The sequence below is a fragment of the Drosophila ficusphila genome, unplaced genomic scaffold (genome assembly GCF_018152265.1).
Source record: "Drosophila ficusphila isolate 14025-0441.05 unplaced genomic scaffold, ASM1815226v1 contig_106, whole genome shotgun sequence".
Classification (NCBI taxonomy): domain Eukaryota; kingdom Metazoa; phylum Arthropoda; class Insecta; order Diptera; family Drosophilidae; genus Drosophila; species Drosophila ficusphila.
The window spans coordinates 9201409-9220501 of record NW_025063993.1 but is presented as its reverse complement, the minus strand read 5'-3'; the positions used below and the strand labels follow the sequence as shown (position 1 = coordinate 9220501).

The 19093-nt window shown below is 40.9% G+C and overlaps 2 protein-coding genes across 5 annotated transcripts in view; both read left to right on the top strand.

The window, feature by feature from the left end:
- LOC108096284 (tyrosine-protein kinase Src64B) overlaps positions 1-19093 on the top strand; it is a 35150-nt gene that overhangs the window by 5820 nt on the left and 10237 nt on the right. For all 4 annotated transcript variants that reach the window (XM_017197749.2, XM_043209129.1, XM_043209127.1 and 1 more), the window contains one exon: positions 7393-7423. The gene's annotated coding sequence lies outside the window, so the exon portion shown is untranslated. The remainder of the gene's footprint in view (positions 1-7392; positions 7424-19093) is intronic.
- LOC108096285 (mitochondrial 2-oxoglutarate/malate carrier protein-like) lies at positions 7434-17910 on the top strand. Its single transcript, XM_043209130.1, has one exon. It carries the CDS (start codon positions 16612-16614, stop codon positions 17500-17502), a length of 891 nt encoding a protein of 296 aa, XP_043065065.1. The 5' UTR covers positions 7434-16611; the 3' UTR covers positions 17503-17910.

Genomic DNA, 19093 nt, shown 5'->3' with positions numbered 1-19093 from the left:
CTGTGTGTGACCGCCTAACCCAAAAGCTGGCCGGGAGTGGAGCGAGGCCAGGGGCCAATTAGATTTATGGGATTAGCACAGGTCGTTGGCTATAAAACACTCGCATGCTTGCAGCGGGGCAAAATCAACGTGAAAATCGAGACCATGGGGATGAGGATCCCCTCCAAAACACATACCCATTGGCAAATGGAACCTGAAACGGTCGGATGAGTGTGATCACTGAGAAAAACAGGGTGAATGATTAAATAATTATTTTTATTAGTAAAAACTGGAACAGTACATCCAAATTTAAAATTATTTAAATTTTAATTTCAATTTAATGTTTGCACTAAACTGCTTTCTAATAGTGAGGGTTTTGCAATTTTTCAAGAGTTCCACGAAATAGAATTGTAAACAATGAATTTAATTATTACAAATTAAACATGGTTTTTTTTGTATTATTTTGTTCTGTGTTCGCTGCAAACATTTGCATTGTTTGTCCTGTTGAGCTCTACTATCTCTTTCTTCCCATATATCTCCCCCTATCTTGCTGCACGCAGCTCCTGAATCTGCCCGTTCACCACTTACCACTCCCTACTTCACCGCTTACCTTCAGCGCACATCCGTTGGGCAACAAAACATTGTTTCATACCATAAACCGCCGGCAACTTTTGCATCGTTCCTCGTCGGTGGTTGTTTCGCTCTCACACTCGGCGAGCTTTGTTCCGGCTTTTCCCTGGCTCTTCCTGTCGCCCTTACCCGCCATCCGCCAGTCGTCCTGCCCCCCAACACCACCACTCCACGTCCTGTTTGCCTTGCCATTGAGAGGCCGCGACGATGACGCGTGCTCCTGGCCCATTCCCAAAACCACGTTCCGCCGCACACATTTCCGGACTCAGTTGGACTGTTTTTCTATCCTTTGAAAGGGTATGACTATTTATTGGTGAAACATGTATTTACTACTGCTATAAAAAACAGGCATTTAATGTTTTTTATTCGATATATTGAGCCAGAATGCTGACTAAAACTATTTTTCTATTTTTTCTTTAAATTTTCTGTTACTTTTTTTTTAATCTTTTTTTAGGAGAATCGGTTTTATGAATCAAATATTGTTATAGCTTAAAAAAAAAGGGTATTTGAAACTTCGATGCCCAAACTTAACCTTCGTTACTTCTTTTTCGCGTGTGTCGATTGTGTGAGCTGCGGTGGTTGTTGCTTTTCCTATTTCTGCTTCTGTTGCCCTGTTGTGTTGGCTAGTTTTCGATTTTATCGATTTTCATAAAGCTGCTTTTATGGGCGGCATTCAGTGGCAGAAAGTTTGCGCCTCTGTTACTCCAATTAGAGCACAGAAACACATCGATGCAAAAACGCAAAAGCGCACAAGCACACGCTGTCGGAGATGAACAATTTGGCTGCTGACCAGGTGAAGCCAAACATTTCTGGCATTCCATTCGCATTTTTCATTGACTCCGCTTCACCGTCGGCTGAGGGGAGACTTTGGTATTCGCTTCATAAATTGAGTTTTTACTCCGACCGAATTTTCCTTTGTGGACGCATCCGACCGAAAAATAAATTTCTTTCTGTATTTATTCCTTTATTATGGTGTTCTGAGGCCATAAACAAACTAACTGAAGTTGGATTCTGGAGCGAAACTGACCGGATTATTTTATTAAACTCTTAGAATAGGAGGTCAAAGGTTCAATGCATTGACAAAAATGTATACTATTATATTGAGCATTATATCCAAGCTTAAATAAGGTTATATATATTTTTTTTTATTTAACTTTGCATAAAAATCGGACACCAAGTGTAAATAATTTAGTAAATAAGAGTAAAAAATGCTTAATTTATTTACTCGGTTATTAGAACACTTTTAATGAATGCCAGTCACGTACAAGAAACTGCAGCTGCAACTTAAATTCGACCCAATTCGAAGGCTTAAGACACTCATCCAAACTTATAGGATGACACTAAAATGAGAGCTCTGCTTTGCGACTTAGTAAAACTTTTTAATTACAAGGATCAGGACAATAAAAGTTTATGAGGCGAAAATCCCTGCCTCCCTGCGGTCTCGCACTGTAATTTCTGGCAAATAAATACGAAAAGCGTGGCAAAAACTAATAAAACTGAACTTAACTCTCGGCTTCCAACCGTCATAGTAGAAAAAAAAAAAAAAAACTAGAAAATCGAGTTGAAGTTGAGCGCTTGATGTGTGTGGCAAAAACTTGGCTAATCCCTTCAAAGCGAAAAAGTAGAGATAGTCAATAAATAGCGAAAAATTAGACTGTTGCGCTAATATTGGATTTTTTGGCACAAAGTTTTGTAAATATTTTTTTCGGACGGGCCAAAGGTCCTGGGAACTTTGGTTATTGCCTGTGACAGGCCAACGAAATGGCAAATCGATTTTCGAATGCAATCTCTGTCTCTCTGCTGGGGCTAATATTCAAATGAAATTTCCGAGCATTGAACCCGAATCAGCAGTACAAGGTGTGAATTTGCCAGCCATGCAAGGAGCAGCATTCCTGACAGGATGTGAATTGGTCGGCGGCAGGAAGCAGCTTCGGGCCACCAGCCAGATAAATATAAACACGAAACTGGATCACAGGCAAAGCTGTTGCCGCAATAACTGTCTTGGGAGATACAATTCCCCCCGAAGCTCCCCAAATGCACTGATAATAACCATTCATTATTTAAAAAAGTCACCTCGTTTTAAGAAATTTCACAGTTCCCAAATGTAACGTTAATTATAAATTGTAGTGTATATTACACACGATAATATGAAATAATAATCTTTTGATGGAGATAATACTGTGTTTATACAATTTTTCCCAGTGTAGCCCCTAAAGAGAAGTGTGGAAGCAAAGTAAATTCGATGCAAAGGCATTTCCAGAATGACAGCGAATAAAGCAAATGCTCGAGATGCCTGCAACCAACCCTTCATTCTACGCCATTTCCCACTCCCCTAGCAATTCCCCAAACGCACGGAAAACTTGACAACTTCACATTTCTGGGAGGTCTTAGACAAACTCGCACACGCTCCCACACAGAGATTCCTCACTCAAAACCCTCGAATGAAATTAAAAAGTTAAACTGCAAACTTGGTGGAAGAGACAACCCCTTACTCACATCTGAATTTGTGCTTTCTAACTCTTCATTTTCCTCATCAAGCTCTAGATATTTTTCACCCCAGCACTTATATGACATTAGCCAGCTACTTTTAGGGCAGGAAGTTTCTTTGAGTCCTGCAATTTTGTGTGTGTTTGGAGTAGTTGGAGATGCCCGTTGGATGAAATAATGTTTGTAATTAGTCGCAAATGCTGGGAAACTTTAGAGGGACAAGTGAGCTTAACAGGCTCATGAAAGCAGTTTCACAGGACGCTTTAAAAAATCGGCATTTATAAAAATGGCAATCATTAAATAAATTGTATTTATCAGACTAACATTAAGTTAGTTAAGTTAGAATTTGGTTCTCCAACTCATGCTAAGCAAATGCTTCCTTATTATAAAATAACGACTTTCTCTTATATAAAAGTTGTGCGCTTTATTTTTGCACCTCTATTCTTGCTCAACCATTCATAAAGTTTTCTGCTTATTTGAGCACTTTTCCATTTACCGACTATTTGTTCCAACACGTGAATTTCTTGTGACAAATACGTGATAAATTCGTTGTAGCCTCATCAGGCAAACACGCGCGACATGAACGTAGTTTAGGTCTGAGGAGTCTTGAGCTCCGCAAATGCGCTTTGCGAGGGAGGAAATGCAGGGCGGGAAAATTGTGAAGGAGTGAGTGTTGCTTTTGGAGACAGCTACAAATTTTCATAGCATATTTCATGCTGAGCTTACTTGGCATGAAGGCGCCACACAAACTCTGGTGGTAGGAAAAAAATAGAAAACGCCAAACAAAAGGGATTTGTTGTGCTTTGATAGTTTCTATGGTAGTTTTGATCAAGTAAAATAGTTTGACAGAATTTGCGCTGCTGCAAATAACATATCTTTATCAATGTTAAAACTCTGATTGTTTATTGTGGGAAGATTTATTTTTATTTAGTGCAGTACACGGAACTTAACATATTCTACATAGTTCCAATTTTCAAATAAAGCAGATCAATATTTCTCGGTCTCAGATTCGAAGTATATAAAACTAAGACAAGTTTTTGTGCAGTACAGGCATTAAACTCAATCTTCGATGACGCAAAAAATTTGTCTTTTTTATATCTGTCTCTAGAGAAGGTTCAATGCTGAGATACTTAATCAAGAGACATTTTTTTATTGTAATTACAACTACTGGAATCTAGAACAGACTTTTTGTGCAGTACTTCCTCTGATGAAGTAGTAATTTGTCTCCACTTTTTAGCTTGACTCGAGTTATTTCTTTGCAACTGCCTCAATTGAATGACTGTCCAAACGACTGACAAAATGTCACGCTGCGATTGTGCCGATAGCGAAATCTCGTACTCATTTTCAATTGGGTGGGCAGAATTTTCACTGCCCCTCTTCTCGTGGATTTTTCCCCCATTTTCCTGCTGCATTGCGCCGGAGCTTTTGTCTCAAGTGCATTGCAGTTGGGATTGTGTCTAGAGTGGGCTGCACTTGTCGCAAAAAAGCTGGAAAATCACCAACAGAAGCTAAAGCAGAAGCCAAAACTGAAACTGAACTCAAGTGAACTGGAATTAAATGAATGGCAGCCCAGAACGCTCCCCAAACGCTTCTCCAATGCAATGCACTTTGCTGATTATTATTGCAGTTTTTTCTCTCGATTTTTTACTGGGCTACGTGACGCAGCTGTAATCAATTTGACATAGATTTTTTAAATCAATAGATGGGTTCGTCACGAGCCAAGCTAAAGTGCTATTTGACCAGGGCTGAAGGGCTTCTCAATTTCCTCCCCAATTAACACACTGGGGATGCAATAAAAGCTCATATTTGCTATGTTTGCTTATAAAACAAACAACTCGAACAAACAAACATTTCTTTTTCAAAGCATAGTTTTCTCTTTTTAAAAAGTTTTATGTTCAATTTAAATTCGAATTTCTTGCATTCCGCCAATGTTGATCGTAAATTGAAATTTATTTTCGCTGCGAGGATAATTTTCAAATTCCTTATTCTTTCGTGTGGTCTATCAAAAAATATTTTCCCACATTTGCATCGATTGTACAAGGCAGCTGTGCTGACGGAAAATTGTTCACATGTCCATATTGCATGTTCGAGAACTGCTACTGCCGTTTTTTTTGCCACTGTGCCACATAAATTGCATTTTTGGCCAGGCTAAAACATGTTGCTTTGGTTGTTTATGGGTTTCGATTTTGAACTTTTGGTTGGAAGTTTGGGTTTGGTAACAAAATGGAATTGGGAACTCAGAAAAGCAAAATTTATACCCTATTTATCAATGAACCAAAATTTATAAGCAATGTGAAATAATTATGTGTTTCCTCTTCGTCATGTTTAACGTCACGTTTTTTATTTGACGACAATTCCGTGACGAATCGCCTAAAGTTCTGAGAAATATTTTTTTTTCGATTACCCAAACGTTAAGTATTTACTTTTATACAAATGACTAAGTAGAAAGTTATTTCCCTTGAATTCCGATTATTACTTTTAGAACTTTAGTTCATGGGGGCCTTAGAATTATTTTTGCAGTGCAAAAACTACGCTTTTAGTGTAACTTATTTTTTTGCCGCCATATAACAACTCTCTTGAGACTCTCTTATCTGTTCACCACTTCAGTTTTGCTTTGATTTCATTTGCGGTTTCGCTTTGAACGATGCAAACAAAAATGTTTAGTTTGTAACTGATAAATCTCGTTGACGATGTCCATCTATTAAAGATAGCTGAATTCTGTAAAACAGGAGTTAAATATTGTCTTTACATAAGTTTTCATTTCAGTTTCCTGAACTCATCCTTATCCGGTTTGAAAATCTCGTTATTGAACAATAAAATCCGTTGATACAGTTTTATTTATGTTGGAGCGTTTTATGTAGAGTACTTTGTATTTTTTTAATATTTCTTGATATGGTAAAAAGGCATTGGTCCAGAAAAAAGGCAATAAAAGTGGTGTTCATCGTTTGTTCTTTTCGGCTCCCCTGCTGTTTGCTCAAATTTTCTTTCTCGCTATCTTCAAGTGCCCGATCTAAAATAAACAAGAGAAGCATGCATGACCCTCGCCGCTTCAACACTTTTATTTGGGGCGTACACTCTTCGAATCGGAGAAAGAGATATAGAGAAAACGGAAAACGAGGGACAGCTGGCGCGGACCGAGTTGAGGAGAGAAACTCAGCTGACTGACGGAAACTGAAAGTGATACATCTGCTGCTTCTCTAACGACCCGAGTCGAGTCGAGTTGCCTCATAGGGTCAGAAGCCCCTCTTGCTTGGAATAACCTTAGCAAATGCCTCGAGGCACAATCCGCACATCCTGAGACGTTTTTGCGTTGACTTTGGCAAGCAGGTCACGTGAGCATTTCCAGCAACGAAAAGGATAAAAACAAAGAGGGGAGCTGACAAAGGGAAATCCTAGCAGTTCGTAGGGGTGGTCGTTCTGAAAATGTGATTGCTTGAAAAAGGGGGCGTAGACGGGTGAACCTCCTACCAACCTACCAACCTCGTCTTCTGCCGTTCGTTCGACTGACTTCCCTCTCATATCATAAAATACAGAACAAATTTGCTTGATTCTGTTTTCGCTCTATTTTAGCGCCTTCTCTTGGCAATTGTTTCAACGTGTTTGAAATATTTTAAGCGCGGCCCGGCCATAAAGCTCAGGGTCTGGGCCTCCTTTGTTTTGATTCGCTTTGGGTCTTTTGTGTTTACGCATATTCGGCTGATGCATATAAAAATGAAGTTTCGGCGGGGTTATAAATACGAAAAATTCTCTTATACATACAAACATAAAATCAATATTTACGCGGCGTCGTCATCAGCGCCGCTCTTTGGGTTCCCATATCACCAAACTTTTAGGGTATACTAGGCTTAGTCCTATTTTCATATATAGTAAGCCATTTTAGAGAAAAATATATGAAAGGAAGGGAGTCAAATGAAGGCTGCCTGAATCAGGTGAAGATTAATTAATATGTGAGCTCTGCATCAAGCAAATTTATTTTAATTTATTTTTTTACCAGGTATCCCCAAGTTGATACAATAGAGGAACATGATTTATTATTACATTTACTCCTCCTTTATTTACTTTTTTTGTTTGCGACGAAAGCAGTCAGTCAGACTAAAAAACAGAGTCAGGCAAGAGCAGCTGATAAGCCGCCATGCGGATGTGAAAATGTGCATCGGAAGGGACCTGGCAATAAATCTATTTACTTCCACCGATGTATATATTTATTAGTACACCTATATCTGTACAAATTTGTTTTATTCATAAAGGAGTACTTCTGATTATAATTGACGAACCACTATCTCTCTTTCATTTCAGGTTGCGATAACCAACTTTGACCGAATCAAAGGTGAGCAGAACACGAAAAACTAATGGAAATATGTTTCCTTTTTGTGGGTTTTGGGGTTTCCTTTTTGAGACTGCCAAGTTTTTGTCACATGGCCGCGGGCGATTTTGAACTTGTTCCACTTTGGCAGCGGGAATTTGTGGGGGCAGCTTTATCTCCGCATTCATCTGTCTATCGGCGCTATTCTCTTGCTCTCGCCTAACTTCTCCTATTCTGCCCCTAACGCCCAGATAAAACGCGAAATATTCTTTTTTTGGCCCACAGTGTTTTCCTTTTGGCTTGCCAGCTGTGTGCTCAATTCAAAAAAAAAAAAAAAAGAGAATAAAAAAACCTGATGGAGCTAGAGATGCTGGAATAACAGTGGTTACTCGAGCAGCTTGCTCCAGTTCTTGAAGTGGACTCCAAAACGAGTTTTTCGGCACTTGCCCAGCCGCCTGCCACCGCTAATCCCCGCTTCGCATACGTAAATCATTTGGGTTGAGTTAGGCCTGGTTTTCAGATAGTTGTTTAACGAAAAATAAACACGATCCATAGGCCTAATACCAAGGTTTTCCAGCGAGTATATTCTTTATGACCGCATAAAATCCGTTATTATATCTTTGACATGTTCCTAACTGGTAATAAATTTCCGTGCATATCCCCACATCTACAGCTAATTGACCAATCTTAAACAACGATTTCGTTGGAGGCTGAAAAAGAATCGTAAAAATAAATCACTTTGGCTGGCTATATCTTGAATGTTTATAGCTTTAGAAATTACATTTGGAAACGCAGGAACTTTAGTTCAATTAAGTTCAACATCATAATGATTTTGCATCTTCTAATAAAAAAAGTTTTTTAGAAACTTTTTTGGTTTTAAATTGAATGAGTCTGTTTTTCATCAGGTCTTTTCCTAAGCATTTCCAATCTTAAAGAGATGGCTTGCACAGTGTTTGTTTTCCCTGTTTTCTATTCCCGCTGACGGATTTCGACGGATAAATTGAATTACCATGTTGCCTGCGCCACACGCAATGCAGCTGGCAGGTCCGGCTTTAGCTTTTTGTGATATAGCACCGCTAGGGGGAAAGTCATCGATGCATTGCCAGTACTACCAGAATACCCTCCTCGTCATTACCTTTTGGTTTTCCAGCGATGCATTCCTTGGATCTTTTGTTGTGCAACGTGAAAACGTGTTCGAATCACCTGGGCCACATGCTGGGCGAAGTAAGACGCGGCATGAACAGTTCAAGTCAATATTGTAGCACCTTGAGCTTGTAAACTTTTCAAATTATTAAATGGATAAAAATTGCTCTTAATTTGTTCAACTAACTAATAAAAAGAAAATTAAATTTTCTGAATACTAACAGATATTCGTAATATTCATGTTGGTATTAACCTTTTAATGCTATTATTGTGACCCCCGCTGTGCGAAGGTGGATGGATGAATGACACACGCGACAAGTAGCCAAGCGCATCTGGCGGGCAGTTGGGTATACGATTTCTGGGGGCCAAGGGGACTGGGACTGGGGCAACCCTTCAATGCCGCCTAGACAAACCCTCGGCACGTCTCGGGTCTCCGATTTCATGACTAATTATACGGGAACGCATGTGCCAACGGGTAAGGCGAGAAGGTTAAGCGCCCATGCCCTCTGCCCGCCCGTTTCCTTCACAAAGTTATGCGGATTATATTTATGTTCTTCACTGTATTTTACTTGCAATTCTTCTGTATGTTCGCAATGTTCTCTGAGGCCAATTTCTGTGCTGCCTTTTCGTTGGCTTTTCGGCCTTTTGACCATTAATGAAGTAATGGAAGTCTCCCTCCGCAGACTGTGGAAATCAAGGGAGTTCGTTATTTGGTTTCATGCATAAAATAGCTGCACATAAGTGCAGGCTGCAACTGCAGCATGAAATGATGATGAAAATTTCATGAATTTGCAACGGACCAAAGGAGCGGTGTGGCGGCGTATCCTCATCCCTTTTGGCCCAGTTGTGGGATGAAATGCAATTTTGCGCTGCTAGTTTTTTGAGTGCCACAAACAAACGAACACATGTGCTGCAGCGGCAGCATACCAACACTTTTCCGTTTTAATAGGTGTAAAGGCCTTAAGTTTATAAAATTATGATACTCAGCAAGTGTGTCTTGGGCACTGCGAGAATATCTAGTGAGGTTATCAACGAAAGTGCTTCCAAAACTTTGATTTACGGGGAAACAATTGTTTATTTTATGTTCCCTAATTTCCAATCTAACGTGCAATCAGGGAATTTATTTGGTAATTTCCAAACAGTATTTATTGCATTAGACTGGCGTTCCAGCTTTTTGCAGTGCAAAATCAGTTGCCTTGGCAAGCTGTTGCATAAATCAACTTCACCTGTGAGCACGAGTGTTTGTTTTCCCGGGTGCAACGGGTGCGTGTGTTTGTATTTTAGATAACTCAGCGTTAAGCGCCCGCTCGAAACTATGTCAAGCCCTCCCAGACACACACACACACACACACAAACCACCGCACAGCACAGCACAGCAGCACTAATGCCGGCATTAACCCACAGCTGCTGCACCTGAAGAGGGGGCTTTGGATGCTGCCAGCCCAGCCGGGTGCCATCATCGTGTGTGCTCTATAAAATATTTGTTTAAACTTGCCATCGCACTCCCCCCGGCAGCCAGCAACGCCCACATTTTCTGCATTTTCTGGTGTTGATAAGCACACTTTGCCCGCCGGCCACTTGAGGCAGCGCAACGGGTAATCACAACTTAAATGAGTAGTTTAATTTTGTTCAAGTGCATCAAGATTCATCTCGTGCGTCTGAACGAAAACATAAACAGTGGTAGTCGTTGGCTCCCAAAGCCAAAACAATCATAAAATTGGTCTAGAGTCTAGACAGTTTCATATTAAATCTTGATAGTTCGATTGGGATATCATCCATTCTCTGCAATAAATTCAGATTTATCTAAGGATGAATAAATAAATTCCCTATAAATATTCTTGATATTTATTATATAAAGTTTAGAGGAAACACTCTTTAAAGAAATTTTCCTCAGTGCTTGGCAAAGGTAGAAGAATCTTTGATGTTTTTCCCCATTCTTTTCAACGAAGATATGGAGTCAGAGACCTGCTTTATGACCTGGCCGAGTGGCAAGTTGCGTTCCCCGCTAGAATTGCTGTTTATTGTATTCCTCTAAATTGTTGTTTATGTCTGCATTCTGACAGCAACTGCAACTGCAGCTGCAGCTGCAACATTAGCAGCAGAGGCAGTAGCAGCAGCAGCAGCAACATCAGCACAGCGACTCGTCAACAACCTGACAATTTGTTCACGTCTCCCGTCGTCGTCTGATGGCAAAGTGTGGCCGTTGTTGTCTGTTTCAGACAGTTTGCTGTAGTGGCAGGCAGCAATAAAAGTGCTAAAAAGTTTCATGCCCCCAGACTGCATCCTGTGCCAAAGTCCTGCCGTTGCTGCTGCCGCTGCCGCTGATGTTTAAGTTCCTGGTGCCCACAGAACATTTTTTAATCTTTTAAAACTGAGCTGCATTGTTGTTCTGCGCTGGCTGTTGTGTGCTGCATTTGAAGTTGAGGAAAGGAGCGGAAGAATGCCGGAGAGAATGGCGCAGTCCATCCCTAAGAACCGGCTGAATCCCAGTCCCCGGTTGTGTCCTTGCATAATTCTCAAGCCTAATGAGAGCATTATAACTTTGTGACAAACTTTGCCGAGGCTCCGAAGTTGCAAGAGCGGGCTAAAGTACAAAAAAATAGTAGCTGCCACTGATGCTAATGAGGAAAGGGGTTTTTTTTATCACAAATTGTATTCATTAAATATGATGTACAGCTTAAATTCTCTCCAACAGGCAACACAGGACACTAAAAAAATGTTGTGCTGCCTTGAAACGGATTTATGTTGTCTAATATCTATAGCAAACAAAATATTTTATAAAATTCCCAAGCAAACAATAATAATAATATTTTGAGGAATACGAAAGCAAGTATGTATTATGATTTCCAAATTAAATTTTTTGAGCGCATTTCAAGTTCGTTTAATGGCATTCTTAGTTAGTTGAAGAATTTGTTTTGTTTTCTTTTTTGCTTCCCTCTTGTTTTGCTTGCTCTTCTGCTTATCTTTCGTTTCATTCATAATTTCTGCCGCATATGTAACCGTGGGGGTTGCTCCGAGTGTTGCAGGATGTACCTGATGTGTCCCTTGGGGGTGTAACGTGGAGGTGGGTGTTGCAAGGCGGTGGGTGGGTGGCTGTTTTGGGGAGGCGATGGGGAGGGAACTTTGTCGCGTTGTCAAGCCTTTGTGGCTGTTTTCTATTTATGTTATGTTATGTTACTGCTACCTGACTGGGACTCCCTGACTTTTCCCACCATGTCTGATGTCTGGCCGGGTCTGTATACCACCCACTTGGGCCCACCCACTTCTTCCGCACGTTGCCACCACCTAGAATGTCTGCACACGTACACAGAAATGACATCAGTGGCAGCCCGAAGCTCAGACTGCATCGTTGAGTAGGAAATTAAATACTTCAGTCGGAAGTTCGAGGAAATTTCCGTTTTTGCCTCGTTTCCAACCGAAAGTCTGTTAAAATTTACCTTCGCTTCCTTAAGCCGGGGAATATTCGATGAAAATCGCACAGCAATTTGTATAGTTATTTAAATTGCATATTTGGCTAAATTCCTATAAATTCATGACCCACCAGAGACTTTCACCAACGGGTGCACTATCTGCCATGCATTTCTCTGTTTCTCAACCCCCCCATTTTTATTATCGCCCATTCAATTAGTCTGGCTCTAATGACATTTAGCCCGGCTCCCATGATAATCCCCCATGGTCAGCTTCTGTTTCAGTTGCTGCACTTTTGCCCCAATTTCCTTCGTTAACCCTCCCCTGTTTTTCCACATCTGCGTTGCACTGCGCCAAAAATGCAATGGAACGATATAAAAGGCAACAAGGCTTTGCAGCCTCATTTCGATTTTTTTTTTGCCACTCAGTTTTTACACGGTACTCGGAAACCAGGGTATGATGTGTTTTAGATTGGAAAGAGTAATATATTCCTGGACTGATAAAGATAAAGAATTTGAAATGTATTAAGTTTGCTGGGAAGAATTATTGATTTATTTATAATTGATTTTATTATAAAAATGGAAATTAATGTATTCTAATAACAGGTATATCGTAGCCTAAGCACGTAAACTGTATAGGGTTTTTCTTGTTTTTTTGGACACCCCTTTGTTGGCTGTTCAGTTGTTGTTGCGTGTAACACTTTTGCAGCTCCCCATCGCCGCCCCCTCCTCGCAACAAATGTCACACGAATGTGGAGCACGTCATGTGTTTATGCATGCAAATGCAGCCAACACGTTCAGAGTGAAAGAGAAGAATGTTTTTTCTCCGATTCTCGATCGCGATTGTGCCCACATGCCGAGTTGTATAAGAAATTTTGGTGTAGAGGGAGTGCGACATTACATTTTCGATAATTTGTCTTGTTGATTTCAATGTCTGATAAGTTCCCGACTAGCGAGAGAAAACATATTTTTTCATGTTTTAGGCCAACGTGAAAAATGAAAAATGTTTAAAGAAAGATTGTTGTTAAACTAGCACATTTTTTAAATCTACTCAGCAGAGAATTTGTAGTAACAAATAAGAAAACATATACCGTGTAATTTTTATTATTGCTACTTTTATTATTGCTTTGAATTTAGTAGATATTTTTAAGTACATCCCTTTTTCAAAAACTAAGTTCTAAATAGGAAAAACGAGGTAGCAAACATCACGTTTCCTTTTCAAACAATCCAAGACACTGTGTGTCAATCTAAAAACGAAAGCGATAGGGAACGAACACTAAAGACCTGGAACAACGTGTGCGATAAACGGACACTCCTCCTCCACAGACCATTAACTGCACTCTATCGATATTCGTTTGTACATTTCACTTTTTGGGTTTTGGGGTCAGCTAACGACTCTCGGGCGTTTAAATTTTGTGTTGTCCGATAAGAGACCGCATCTGGTGCCGCTTCTGTTACAACGGCTGCGTTGGGGCTTAATGGCTTATCAGCCGGTGGGTTGAAATACCGCTTCGCTTCACCCTCCTGCCGCCTTTCGATTCCATCACATAACTTTTAGTGTCGAAATCCCGCGCTTGACCCAATTGGAAGTGCGACGAGGGACCCACACATGAGAAATGAGCTGCCAAAGGCTACAAGATTCCGAGTTGGGGAAAAACTTTGAGTAATTGCTGCATTCAACTCGTAACTCCACCTCTCATTGTAGAGACTTTCGAGGTAGATCCAAATATAGTTTCCATTTAACAACTTCCAATGCCACCTTGGAGTCTAAATACTAAAACTATAGTTTCTTATAAAGTATATAAAACAAACAATGTTATTATTTAAATTAGTTCTTTTTATAAAGACTGTGTTAGTAAACAATTTTTACCACCGATTTCCAATCTAATCTTAGCTAAAAAGATTAGTAATCAGCTAGAAAACAGTATATTAACCGACCGAATAACTTATGTATATTTAGTCAAATTTCATCAAAATGCCATTCAACCCAAACTTCTTAACATAATAAAACGAAAGGTTACAACAATTAGCAGGTTAAACCGGAACCGGATATTCCGGCCGATTATGGATTATTTCCACAAGCATGGCTCTGCTAATTTCTGGATTATGTATTTAATTTGTTCATCTACTTTGCCTTGCCCCACATTGAATTAAACTCTCTCTATGGCAGTTGCGTGTGGCATTGAGTTCGAAACGAAGCGTCAGGATTCAGGATACGGACGCTAATGCCCCATTGTGTGGGGCAACTGGCTGTTGCTGTCGTCATGGCCATCGACAGTCGGCGACCGACGACGGCGTTGGTAACAGCGACTTGACTGGGCTTTGCCTCCACTTAACTGGTCACTGGCGGCTTTTTAGCCTTTTTAGCCAACTGCTGACGTCGCGGACGGCGGGCCAACAAAAGCGTGTAAATATTGCCACCTCGCCGCGTCGTCCTGGCGCCGCATCGCCATTTCCCGTATACCGTAGCGCTGTAATTTGCCACGTCCTTCGCTCTTGGTCCTTGTGGGTGTTGTTTGCTGCCATCTAATCGCGAACAAATATTGTTTTAATATTGCAGCGAGCGCCACATTGAAGCTTTCTTCAACTAGTCACTCCCACTTCCCATTCCGCTGCCGTCAGCTTAACCTGCAATTAAGTTTCTTGGTGGCTATGAAAAGGCAACTCGTGTTATTGTTGACGAAAATTACGCTTGTTTGTACTACCAACAATTGTAACTATAACATGTTCCGTTGACTTAAAAGGAAGAAAGGTTGAGAGGACGATAACAATTGTGGGTTCTGTTACTGGCACCATTTAGTCGATGTTGATAAAAACGTTACTACATTTTTTCACTGAACTGGGATGTGTGTGCTTTTAATAGGGAATTTTTGAAAAAATAGCAGTAGCAATTTTATTTTTATTGACTCTGTATGACAGCTGGCAAAAACATTGAAAAAACGTATATAATTAAAGTCTCAAAGCTTTTTGCTGCCCTGATTATTATAGAATTTAAATTTTTTAGTGCATAAAATACTTTAGTATTTTTCAACCAATTTAATTCCGCAGGGATAGCCTTAAAACGTCATCTATGGCATGTTTGACCGTCACGAATTTTATTCCTGGCGCTCTCGGCGTGTCAAATCCACATTTTTCTTCTCCAGCTCGATACCGTCATCGTTCGGCACATTCCACGCCTCCTTTTTGCTAACTTGTTTTCCGCTTTTTCTTCACTTTTTTTCTGGATTCTCTTGCCCGTTTTTGGTGTCCTGGCACGCAATGAACTCCGTCTCTGAACTTTCCCCGCCTTAATCCTTGCTTCCTTATTTTTTGTTGCCATTCCCGCTGTTGTTTCTCACACGGTAATTAGATTTCTGGGTTATTTCTTGTTGTTTGCGAATTCATCCCGGCCCTTTGACAGCGCTTGTTTATTTAGCGAACTAATTACGTGTCCTTGGATTGCCGCCCGTTAAATCCACACAATCCCTTTGCTCTCCGTCTTGTTGATAATAAAAATCATAACTTTTAACTTCTAGCCACATACAAATATTTCATTAAAATAAACGCGAATAAGCCACAGGATGTCTGTCGGTTTGCATGGCATCCCGCGACCGCAGGCGTCTGAGGAGGTGGGAACCCATTAAAGTAATGAGCTCATCTCGTGATGTTGTAATACGCCCCATTTCCCTCTCCTCCCCCTTGTGAACCCAGCCTTTTTGCTGTTTGCTTTCCGTTTGGGATCCACCGCCTCGCGGAGGTTGACAAACCCAAACCGCAGAACACACTCGCACATCATTGGAGGCAACACCAACTGTTATGCGTTCTGATCACGCAGCGCTTCCGGTTCCCCTACAGTATCCTCCTATCAGACAGCCTCTTTTTTATGCCCTGACATATGGTATTGTCATCAGGAGGTGACGAATGTCATTGGGAGATTTTATTTGGTTCCTAATAAAGTGAGTAGCTCTGGTTTTGTCACATTCGTAATATGGCTTGCTTTCTATTTTTAAATTTAAACATGACATTTTAAAATAATAATGTAACTATGTGTTGAACATTAGTGATAACGTGAGTGTTATTGTTGGTTGTCGAACATTTCTGCTTCGGTTTGCTCCTTTTCTAGCTCTACTTGTTATACCCTTGCAAAGCAAAGGGTATTCTACTTTCAGTCCGAAGTTTGCAACGCAGGAAAGGAGCATTCTGAATCAGCATCACGATATGAATCGAAATACGTCTGTACGACTGTCCGTCTCTCTGTTTCTATATAAACTAGTTTCTCAGTTTTAAAGCTATCTTGATAAAACTTTCCCAAGTATGTATATAAGTCGGAAAGGTCCGGAACGGCTGACTATATCGGATAGCTCCAATACAAGAGAATGAAATAAAAAATTCTCACGCCGTAGTTTTTGATCAGATGCTTTTGCTAGGATCGTAAAGGATGAGGGAGTTCTCGCACTCTGGGGAGGAGTGCTTTTAAAGTTGGCAATATGGGGTTAGGGAATTGCAATTATTACACAAAGGAATTACCAATGAAAGCAGGCTTACCACCCAGATCTTTTTTGTCATAGCGTCAGTGTTAACCTATTAAAACCTAAAACCTATCAAAAAATTCGTTTTGGCTGTTTATCTGTTTCAAAAATTATTCTTTTTTTTTGGCTTATTGTTTTGGTGCGTATTTCCGCTATGCCTTTCAATGTTAATAAGAAGCACATGCCGCGCTATGTGCATTCCATCAACTTTGGCGTGTCCGCAACGATGGCAGCCTTCGTTTTGCATCCGGTGGACTTGGTCAAGGTCCGAATGCAGCAGACCACCAAGGGCGAGTTCAAGAGCTCCCTGGATTTACTGGTGAAGGTGGTCAAAAACGAAGGCATCCGGGCCTTGTACAAAGGACTGAGTGCCGGATTGATACGACAGATGACGTACACGACGATTCGAGAAGGATTTTTCGATTGGGGGTGCCTCTATCACCGCAAGCTGTACAACCGTCGTGCGCCTTTTTATTTAAGGATGGGAATTTGCATTTTAGGGGCAGGTATTGGAGCCTTGATTGCAACCCCGACGGAGGTGGCCATGATCCGAATGATGTCCGATAATCGGTTGCCGCCGGAGGAGAGGCGCAACTACAAAAATTTAGTTGATGCTTTTGCTAGGATCGCAAAGGAAGAGGGAGTGCTCGCCCTCTGGCGAGGATGCATCCCCACCATGGGTCGTGCCATGCTGTTCGGTGTGGTGCATTACGCTTCCTACTACCCGCTAACAGACTTTTGCAGCAATTACCACTGTTTTGGTCTGCCGGCCTACCTTTCGGTCAAGCTGATAATCGCCCTGATGTTCTCCATGGTTGTAATGCCCCTCGATATGGCCAAAACGCTAATCCAGCAGCAGAAAACGGCCGAGTACAAGGGCACCTTCGATGTCCTGATGAAGATGTCCAAGAACGAGGGTGTTTTTGCTCTGTGGAGGGGCTTCACACCCTACCTTGCTCGTAAAGGTCCACACAACGTGCTCTTAATATTAATTTACTATCGCCTCAAACGTATCTACGAACGTAATGTGCTCGGTGACGACTAACAAATAAGGATGAAGGAGTGCTCGCCCTCTGGCGAGGTTGCATGCCCACCGTGGGGCGTTCCATGGTGGTCTACATGTTGGAATTCGGTTCCTAATCCCTGTTAAAGGGCTTAAGCTCCGAATACTTTTCTGGTCAGTCGCTCCAAATTTCGGCCGCGATGTTGACCAGCGTGTTGATCACCATGGCCTCAACGTCCCTCGGTATGGCCAAAACGAGAATTCAGCAGCAGAAGACGGGCGAGTGCAAGGGCACCTTCGATGTCCTGATGAATATGAGGTTACGGAATTACAATATTTCTAAACTTGTTGCTATATTCTTACTACGAGAATCAAATTTCCGTCCATGTACAAATTTCTTTTCCTCTGGGTGCTATATTTATCCGTAATAAAAATATATTAAACTGCAAACAGTCTCTGACATTTTGACATCAATATATGTTCAAATTATACATATTACCTCTAGGGTGCTATGAATGCGATAAAAGGGTTTATATAGAAACCAACCAGAGGACAGACGTGCAAACTTATTTCGATTCAGATCGTGATGCTGATCAAGAATATATACACTTTATGGCTGAAATTATAATACCCTTTGCTCATAGATTCGATGTTGTTTAGCCTTTGTAGTTTGTTCGGCATATTTGATGACTGCAAGAGGGTATATATGTAGGTAAGCTTCGGATGGCCGAGACTAGCTTCTTTTCTTGTTTGATTTTACTTTCATAACCCTCACGTTTTCAGGCAACAACGAAAGAACTGCGTGAAATTGTGCGTTACAAGCGGGTCACGCCCCCAACCCGCCTCTAGACAAAACACGTTCCTGTAGTTTTTTTTTTGCTCTTGTTCGAAAACCCCGACAATCCTTAACCCTTGGTCGACCAGTTGGGAATCAGCAGTTGTAGTGGCGCCAACAAATAAATCTGCAAATCTGCTCCGACCGAAAACCCAGTGGGTATACGCTACTGAAAGCTTTGGTTCCATAAAACCCCTGGGGTTTCCCCACACAGAGCTTTGCCTTATGGAATTCATGGCGACCGTAGCCTAGATTAAATGGGATTTAATGGAATTTTTGGGGCGGCTGAAAATGAGGTTTTATGCAGGTTTCACACAGAACTAATAACCCTTGTTTACAGGGTGCACAGAACAATAAAGGTTGTTTTCCATGCAGTTTTTTGCGTTTGCTTTTGATTTTATCTTTCCCACTGTGTTTAGTTGTTGTGTATTTTTTATCCAAGTACGTGACTTTTTTTAATTGTGCATACAAACTATAAAGCTACTCCCTTTCAGCCTTCTCCATCTTCCGCCCATCGGTTCATTCTCGCCGAGTCTATATATAACTTTAATCTCCATATGGTTGCGGCTGCTCACGCCATCTGATTGATTTTTGTCACATGAACTTGTCACTCTGGCCCTGAAGTCGGTCAATACATACAAAGCCGTATTAATATAACTACACTTGAACAAAAGAACCTAATAAGGAAATCATAACACAAAACCTTGAGCTTCGGTTCTTTAAGTTCCACCATTAAGGGTTTCCAGAACCATTTCCAAAAGGTTTTGAAAGCATTTTTGTTACGTTATCAAATTATTT

Excerpts from the sequence above, each read along its gene's own strand:
- LOC108096285 (XM_043209130.1), top strand. The coding sequence starts at position 16,612 with ATGCCTTTCAATGTTAATAAGAAGCACATGCCGCGCTATGTGCATTCC.